We start from the raw sequence: 8988 nt of genomic DNA, 5'->3' as shown, positions 1-8988 counted from the left end.
GCGGGTCCCGGCCCGCTGCCGCCGCGCTAACCCCGCCTCCCTTTCCCCCTCTTGTCGCCCCGCGCGCAGGGCTTCCTCAGCCGCCGCCTCAAGGGCTCCATCAAGCGCACCAAGAGCCAGCCCAAGCTGGACCGCAACCACAGCTTCCGCCACATCCTGCCGGGGTTCCGGAGCGCCGCCGCTGCCGCCGCCGCCACCTCCGCCGTGGACAATGAGAGGTGAGCCCGCCGCCCCGCCGGCCTCCCCACGCGCCGCCCGGGATGTGCCCCGAGGGCGCGGGGACAAAGCCCGAGCCGGGCAGGGGCGCGCCGCTGGAGGGGGGACCCCGCGCCGCCCTCCGGGAACTTGTGGGGCCGCGCCGCACGGAGCGACCAGGGGAGGACCCTGCCCTCTCCCAGCAGGGTGAGGTGAAGAGCGAGAGCCCGAGGCCCGGGGCGAGGCCGGGCGGGAAGTACCCTCGCTGAGAAGTCGTGCCTCGCCTGGCCGAGGTGGGCATTGTTTCCCAGCCGCGCAGTGCGCGGGGCCGGGGACGGAAGTGGTGCCTCCACCCCCAGGATCCATCCCCTGGCCTGGGGAGCCCCTGGGTGTCCGATACCAAAGGCATTTTTGGCCGGCTTTGGCTGAGACCCGGCAGTGCCCGGGGTGAGGAAAAGGTGAACATCTGGAGGGGAGGAGCAGGGGGCTGGGCCGCTTAGGGGGCACATCTGCTCTAAGTAGGGCACGTGCTGCGCCGAGGGCTGGGGCAAGCAGAGCGGGCAGTGCCCAGGCCCCGAGTTCAGGGCCATAGTCTGAGGCTGGGAAGAAGGGCCTTTCCTTTTTCCCTCCTTCACCTCGCCACTCCCAGGGGTGTCTCCTGCTTCCTGTCTCCTGCTCGTGGGCAAGCCTGGAGCAGGTGTGGAAATTCCAAGGGGAGGTGCCTTGTGGGGCAGAGTAGGAGAGGGAGGGCTGGTTCAGCCTGGTGGGGAGTCGTGGGCAGCCGGAGCAGGCTCCAGCTCCCAAGGGCAAGCCATCCTGTCAGTGCAGGGGGCACCGAGCGGGCACAGCCTCTGGGAGGATGCCAGCCACAGGCACCTTTCCACTTAGGCACAGGCACAGTGATGGATTCCTGTGCCAGTTAGAACGCGTCCCTTCCCAGCTGCTGGAGGTGAAAGAACGGGCAGGCACCAAGGAGCCTTTTCAGCATTCAGACCCAGCCTCTCAGGCTGCTGGCATCTGCCTTCACAGGGCTGTGTCCGTGTGTACAATTGGCGAGTTGGCACTCCCTGTAGGGAAGGCATAGGTAGAATGAAAATGTCTGTCCCTTCCTCCTTGGTTCCAGCAGGTAAAGGAGTACAAGTTGTAGCCTAACTCCTGCCCAAGGTTGAGTGACTTTAACTGACCCTCTAGCATCTTTGACTGAGGGTACCCCTCCCACATCCCAGCAGAATTGCTGGACCTTTAATTTCCATCCGCCTAGAGCTGCTCTCTCCAGTGCATCCTCACCACTGGCTGCAGCTGGCTTACTGCCCCAGCTGCCAAGCCCAGCCCGAGGCAGGACCCTCAGCCTTTCTCTGATGGCCATGGTGCCCCAGGGGACCAGGCGTGCCCTGGCAGGAAGATACAGCCAAGCCAGAGCTCAGTGCTGGGTGCAGCCACTGCGTCTTTGAAAATCTCGCTTCCCATCTTTGTTATTGTCTGGGCGGCAGGCCACCCGGTTTGCTGCCTTCCTCCCTCTGCGCGGCCCCCACCTTCGGCTCTCTGCCCCAGGAACATGCCCTTCTCAGCGCTTTCCTTGGCGGGGGTCAGGACCCTCTGCACCCGCATGCGGGGGCTTGTGTACGTACCCCGTTTTGTGTGCATGTGGTGGTTGTCCGGGAGTAGGAGAGACAGCAGGCGGTCCGGCCTTTGAGTATGTCTGCCCTCCCGGGAGAAGGCAGCATGCATGTTATGTTTACCTCCCTCCAGTGGGGAGCCAGCATCAGAAGCCTGCTAGCAAAGCCGGCAAGCGGCCGGCAAGAGCCCTGCAAGCGCTTGGCTGGCAACCCTGACTGACGGTTAGGGCATAGCCAAGATGACCTCTTGCAGGACCAGCCCAGCCTGGCCTCAGGTCAGCCTTGCTATGTGTTGAGGGGGCGCAGAGTGGGGGTTGGGAGTGAACTATAAGGCTGTTTCTGGAACTGGTGGTAAACGGTAGCGGTTGGAGCTAAATGTCACTGGCAGTGGTGTGGAATTGTCTTTTTAATTTTCTATAAACAAAATCTGGCTTGGTGGCTTCTCTGGCTCAGGAAGGGAGCCCAGATTTCCCATGGACAGGCAGAGAGACTGGGTTTGAAATCTTTCTACCCAGCCTTGGACCCGAAATAGGCTTTGCCAGGACTGGGGGCTGCTGATTTTGTTGCTTTGCTTAGGAATAGATTCACCAGCTGCTGCTGGGATGGATGGGCAGTTTGTCTGGGGCAGTCCCTGGAGTCATCTGATGTGGAGTCGAGTGAGAAAACCTACTAGGGTGACTGCCTTCCCCACCCAAGCTCGTGGTCAAACCTGGGTGAGTAGCGAGGAGCCTCTTCCTACCCTCAGGTGGGTGGTTGTGCTGTTGAAGGCTGCGGGGAGGGAACTGGCTACCTCTGGCTTGGCTTAGCAGTAGACAGGGGCTGAATCCTGGCTCTGTGGGACCCCCCGCTGGCTGCCATGTCTCCTGCTGGGGCTGGGGTAAGTGCAGAGATACCGGTCTCAGAGGGTAAATGGGGACAGGAATAAAGAGGAAGGTGGGGGCTTCTAGAGTTGCCCATGTGAGTCCTGGTCCTGGTGGCCCTTCCCTGTAGATAAACAGTCCAGGGCATTCTGGGGCAGCCACTTGAGTGTGACTTTGGGTGAACTGTGTGTTTTATATGGCTTCTGAAGAGGCTTTGTTGCATGCTATCTGTATGTTCAGCAAATTGCTGTGTTGAGGAGGTTCTTTTTTGTGCTTGAATTTTCTCATCTGGAGGGTGGAAATTAGTCGGTTCTGTGCTGAGATCTTCCAGCTCTCTGGGAAAGGAAGCCTCAGGTGGGGCCTCTGCTGTCTGGTTGTGAGGCTGGGGACAGGCGGCCGACACTTGGTGGACTCCAGGGCTACAGGACAGGGTTGAGCCTTTGTACTTATTCTCCAGAAAATGGCTTTAGGGGAGGTTCCCAGCTGGTCTTCAACATTCCTAGGCCACTTAGACGCTCATTTCTCCTTTGGAGGTTTTGGCAGTAAGTACCAAGGACAGGTAATCATTTCTCCTGGATCGCAGAAATGAATGCTGCTCAGAGAGCCTTGCAGGTGAAAGGTGTGCTGGCAAAAGCGTTTTCGCTTTGCAGGCTGAAATGTTGCCGCTTCATTTACAGGGCTGTTTTAATGTTGGTAAAAGCGATACAGGATGTGGTGGTTCTGCCTTCCCAGAAGATGATTTCCGAGTCATTCATTTATTACTCTTTGTGAGGAGCTGGGAAGGTCAGCTGGTGATATTAGGTTTTCCTCATCTCTTTCTTTTTCTCCTGTTACTGTTTCTGGGTGACTCCTGGCCTTCCGCATGTGCTGAGAGTGTGTTCCTTCTGGCTGTCTTGCTGGTCTCTAACCTGTGCAGTGGCAATGTCCCGCTTCCCATTCTTGACTATTGCCTTCGTGTAAAGCTTAGCTCGTCAAAGCAGGCAGCCAGGTACAGGTAGGCAAGGCTGGCATGTGTGGATTTAGAGGTGCATTACCCATTCCAGGGAAGTATGTGTTGTTGGAGATGTATATCCAAAAGTTACTAATGATGGGATTCCAGTGGGTGTAGGACTAGGGAGGAAGGAGATAACTGGGAGTTGGGGGTAGGGCATTCCAAGAACCTGCAAATGGCCCTGAGTAGGTAGAAATCAATTCTTTCCCTTGGGTGAGGCAGTTCCTGAAAGAAGGGAGAGAGGAAGTTGGAAAAGGAATAGGGGAAATGAAGGTAGAGCCAATTCTCCTAATCTGGTCACAGACAGGAGATTCAGGAGGGGCTGGGTACCCAGGTCTTTTCTTCCCTACTGTGGACAGGGAAGGTTGATCCTTTTCTGCTTTCCCTTGAGACTGATCTGTGAAGCATGGTGAAGGCAAGATGATAGTGCAGTTCCGGGAGTCATTGGGAGTAATAGGAGGATGTGATCTTTAGTTTTGAAGCCAGGCACTGCTAGGGCAAGTCATTTAAGCTTTCTGAGCCTCTGTTTGCACACCTGAAAAATGGGAATGATGATAACAGTGTTGTTGGATACATTAATACTACTGTATTCAGCACATTAATTGAAAGTATCCATCCTGTTCTGTGCTGTTTTCTTATAATTTAATGTTGGGCCTTACACATTTCTTAAATGTTTTCTAAAATTTTTATTAAAAAATAAGGTACGAAAGAGGCTAGGTTAACATGTTGTAAGTTGTCAGTAAATGTAATTTAATATTGGTTGGGATAAATTAATTCATCTTACAATATGGGAATAACAACAAGCAATCATGCAGTACCATTCTAAAGCTTAAGAGCAATAGTATCTGGAAAATTGATGAGATCGGGTGCATTCAGAGTGGTATGGCCGTAGACTGTCAGGGAAATTAAGGTAGGAGAAAAGTAAGTTTGAGTTGCCCCAGCTGAGCAACTTAGTAACTTAGCAAGACCCTGTCTCAGAATAAATGAAAAGAGGGCTGGGGATGTCGCTCAATTCAAAATCTGTGGATTCACTTTCCAGTTCCACCAAAAAACAAAAATAAAAAGCAATAATAGATGCATGGTAAGGTGAATTAAGCTATAAAGATCGTTGTTAACTTTGAACAAAAGACATAACAGCAAAGTGACCCATATTCCTGTCTTCACCTAGGAAAGCAAATCTTTTTGTATTTAAAAGTCTATTTGAAAAGTTCATTGTTCCATCTTACTTTTGGGTCATCTTAGTTTTTAATCATTAGGCATTTAGGTTATATCTAGGTTTTCTTTATTAAAATTATCTGGGGATTTATATCTATATACATCTTTGTGTACATCTGATGTTTTTCATAGGTTAAAATCTTAGAAATGGGGTTATTAAGTCAAAGAAAATGGAGTTTCAGGTTTTTGATAAAAATGCTCATCATCAGAAGTTTAAGAGCAGTAATAATTTCTATACCTCTAATGATTTTTGAGAGTACCTATTTTCTTACATTCTTTGAAACATTGAATGTCATCAAGATAGTCTTTGTCATTTGGATAGGCAGAAAAATGGCATTTGTTATTTGCTTGTGAGGGACTGAATGTTGCTTTCCTGAGGTTAGTGATCAGTGGTGCTGCTGCTTCTGGGGCTTGTCTCTTCCTGCCCTTTGCCTGCTGAATGTTTCGACAAGCACATCAGAGGACTTTTGGTTGCCTGGTTGGGCCCTGTGTAGGTGGATCCTACACATTAACTATTAAACCATATTAAACTGGCCTCTGCCTTCCTAGAGGACAGAAATTTATGAAGTACATGCAAGGAAATTAATCTAATTCCATAAGGGAATTAGATTCAGTTCTTAATCCCATAGTTGTTATAAGGAAGCATTATCTTTGCATAGTACTTTGAGAGGTTACAGGGCAGGTGGACAGGCAGTGAAAAGGTCGTTAGATCCAGGGGCACTGAGGCACTCGGTCAAGAGCATGGAGGTGCCTTTGAGACGCATTACTCCTTCCATTGAGGCCAGGCCATGTGTCCAGATCCCCTCAGACCACAGCATTTTACCTGGTTCCCTGAGGGACCTCTGGGGGCAGGGTGGAGCAGAGCCACACGTGTGAGCACAGGATTCTGAGCCTTAACATTCACAGTGGGAGGGGAAAGTCACAGAACGTGACCTAGGCGCATAGAAGAACCAATTTATTTTTGCTTTCTCATTTTTATTGCCCTCCTTTTATATCTGCGGCTCCTTCGTGTACCTTCCAGAGATCTGAGCTGGGCAATATTTTTAGGAATGGTAGAAATTAGCTAGTGAAATGTGATCATCACCAGGCTGGGGTTTCAGATGCTGGAGAAACCTTTCTTTGAACAAGCGTATTTATATCTGTGTACATTTTTTGTATGTTTTGCAAGTATGCACCTGTTCTAGTGAGGGTGTGTGTACGTGATATGTAAATGTCATTATACATGTCGGTGCACTTTAAATGAGTTGATACATGTAAGGCATTTGGAACATAGCAGTATGACATCATGTTGTGTTGGACCATATGAGGTAGCTATTTTTGTAGGTGAAATATAGGCAAATGACTCAGTCTACATGCTCAGTAAGCATTCACTACCAGTATGTCTACCTGTGTGTGTGTGTGTGTGTGTATACTCTGTTGTGCCAGTGTTCTTCGTTTGGACACTTGGGTGCATATTTGTGTGCAGTTTGTGTGCATGTGTGCATTTCCTATCCGGGCATATAGATACTCTGAGCTGGCCATCCTGTGAACAAATTGCCAACCTTCTTGGGAAGAACTTCCCAGACAGCAGTCTTCTGACTCCCCTCTCACCTTTAGGTGCTAGGCAGAGCCCAGGCTCTCATGCCAGCCTCAAGGCCTGTTTCTAGGCCCTGTGTCTGAGGATATGCAAATCAACTCTTTAATGGAATTCCTTTGCAAAATATTATTTGAATCAGAAAGTTAATTACCAGGCTCTAATTAATGGCTATTTTAGAAGGCCATAGAAGAATGCTGGAGATCATAAGACGACTGAAAAGGCAAGAGGGGAAAAACACCCCCCTCCTGCAGCCAGCTCGGTGACTCCTCAGGGTGGCAGGGCACGCTTAGTTTCTTCCCTGCTCTGAGCTGTCGGCCCGCTCCCCTGTGGGCGAATAGAAAGGCAGCCCTTGCTCAAAGATGCTGTGGTGGTTCTAGTCTTGTGGCCATCAACCTGCCCATCTGGGAAGAGAGGGATGGACAGCACCCAGGCTCGGGTGGGGTGTGTGAGAGAAGGAGTAGACAGCTGAGGAGGCTACCCTGGCAGAGCAGCCAGGTGACATGCCCAAGGCCTGGCCTGGACCTTCTGGGGTTTTTTAAATATGCCTGTGGTGGATACTTCCAGCTCCCCGCAACCAGAGCCTTGGAAGCTGCCTCAGCCAAATCTCCACCGAGGGCCCAGCTGCCTGTTCTCTGCTCCCCTCAGAGGCCATGTGGAAGTACCTGTCCCATGTGTAAAGTGAGACCTTGCTTGCATGCCTCTTCTTTGGGCTCTGGTCAGGTTGCTGTCTGTTTTTTGTGACCATGGCAAACTATAATTCCTCTCTACACCTCCTTTCATCCATCAGGGTCCTGCCTGCCACCTACCTCAGTACCTGCTGAGGGGTCAGAGGAGACTGGTGATGCAGGTGGTATGGAAGCCATTCCCTCCTGCGTTAGAGCGCGTCCGTCCTCTGTGGCATGTGACTGTGCGCTTGTGTTTGCACAGGCCACACTGCAGGCCACTCTTCATGCACAGCCTTGGCATTGGGAATCACATCTTGTAAAAGCCGCCTTTTGTGCAGCTGGTGTCCCACCTGTGGCATGCAAGTAGTGAGGTCAGGGCCCAGGAGAAGGAAGGGGAGACAGGGTCCATGCCCCTCGGCAAGGGTCCCTGGTACCATGCCTGAGAATTTCTTGCGCATTCTTGGAGGAGAGTAAGAAATGACCACAAGGCTAGAGGTTAGGTGTGATCCTGGGGACAGGTGAAAGCAGGGCCTCCCCTCCTGCCCCTCGCTGTGCCTGGTCAGAAGGCCTGAATGTTCCTGACTCCTGGGGTTGTCCCTTTTTTAGACCACAGCGGATGACAGTGCCTGGTGGAGGGCTGGTTGGAGACATTCAGTGTGCCCAGATTTCCCAAGAGGGAGGGGCTAGTGGGCATCCTTAAGGCCTTGCTCTTTAGAGCTTCCCTCAGAGGCAACCTGAGTAGGCCTTTGCCACCTCCTGCTTCTGCTACCCTTTCCATTACCCCTTGTAGGTCCGTTGAGTCCTGTGGGCCAGGCTAGAACAGAGAGTGCAGGAGTTGCAGGTCTGGCTTTACTGCCAGCTGAGTGTTAGAAGAGCCATAGAGCTCTGAGTTAAGCTTGCCTAGTTGCTGTTTCCCTGCATCCGACACTCTGCAGGGTGCATCGCTCCTGACCTCCCATCTCCCCTTCCTAGTGGGCAGTCCCCATGGGGAGTGCAGGGTCCTTCTCCAGCTCCAGTCTCAGAGCTGTCCCCTGCCCTCCCCAGCCAGTTAACCCCTAATAGCATCTTGTGCCTGTCACCCAGATCTTTCTCCAACAAGCAGGGCCCTTGTTTGCAGGTTTGGCTAGACTGTAAAAGAGCACGTTGGCAGAGATATAGATGACACCGGGGTAGCATGGGCCCTAATTTGATGCGACGTTGTTGTGGGGAGTTTTCATACCAAGGACAGTGAATTAGTGTAGCGGCTCCCTGTGCCCACTGACTAAGGGGAAGTTAATTTCATGCTCTGTCTTTTTGACATTCATAATCAGAGCATAGTATTGCAGCTGCAGATTGTTAGCACGTGAAGGATGTGTGCGCCTCAACAATTACTGTTTCTGGCTGGGGAGGAGATTGATTAATAGATTGTTCCTAGCCCCACCTCCTTTGCTCCTTATTCCCTTCATGCCGCCTTTCCGTCCTTCCACCCTCCGCAGATTACATCTGAAACAGTTTTAGAATAGGTTGTGCCTAAAACTCCACTCTTATTTTAGAAGCCCAGGGTAAAGAAGGACCTGTAGGGCCAAGAATTGCTGGGGACATCTGACAAAATGCAGGGTCTTGGGCCCCACCCCAGACATTCTGAATTATTCTTTTTGGGTAGGGTAAGCCTGGCTTCCTGAAGTTTGTTCTTGTGGCAGAGGGGCAAGAATGTGTTCCAGCTGTGTACCAGCAGCCTGGGTAAGGACTTCTCACGCTGTATTTTTATTGATCCCTCATAGCAAGTGAGTTCTTGTTTCCCATTTCACAGATGTAGACTGAAACCCCATATGTTAATAGCCCAGCATCACCCTTTAGGGGAAACTCCCTGTCCAGCAGTCCATCCCCTGGA

General features: G+C 51.6%; 1 protein-coding gene across 5 annotated transcripts in view; it reads left to right on the top strand.

Annotated features, from left to right (window-relative positions):
- Dab2ip (DAB2 interacting protein) overlaps window positions 1-8988 on the top strand; it is a 187183-nt gene that overhangs the window by 107421 nt on the left and 70774 nt on the right. For all 5 annotated transcript variants that reach the window (XM_005382545.2, XM_005382555.2, XM_005382546.2 and 2 more), the window contains exon 3: window positions 70-218. In XM_005382545.2, coding sequence (XP_005382602.1) covers window positions 70-218 — 149 coding nt within the window. The remainder of the gene's footprint in view (window positions 1-69; window positions 219-8988) is intronic.

This window comes from Chinchilla lanigera, unplaced genomic scaffold (genome assembly GCF_000276665.1).
Source record: "Chinchilla lanigera isolate Chin_1 unplaced genomic scaffold, ChiLan1.0 scaffold00018, whole genome shotgun sequence".
NCBI classification, from domain to species: Eukaryota; Metazoa; Chordata; class Mammalia; order Rodentia; family Chinchillidae; genus Chinchilla; species Chinchilla lanigera.
This window is presented reverse-complemented; position numbering and strand designations above follow the sequence as displayed.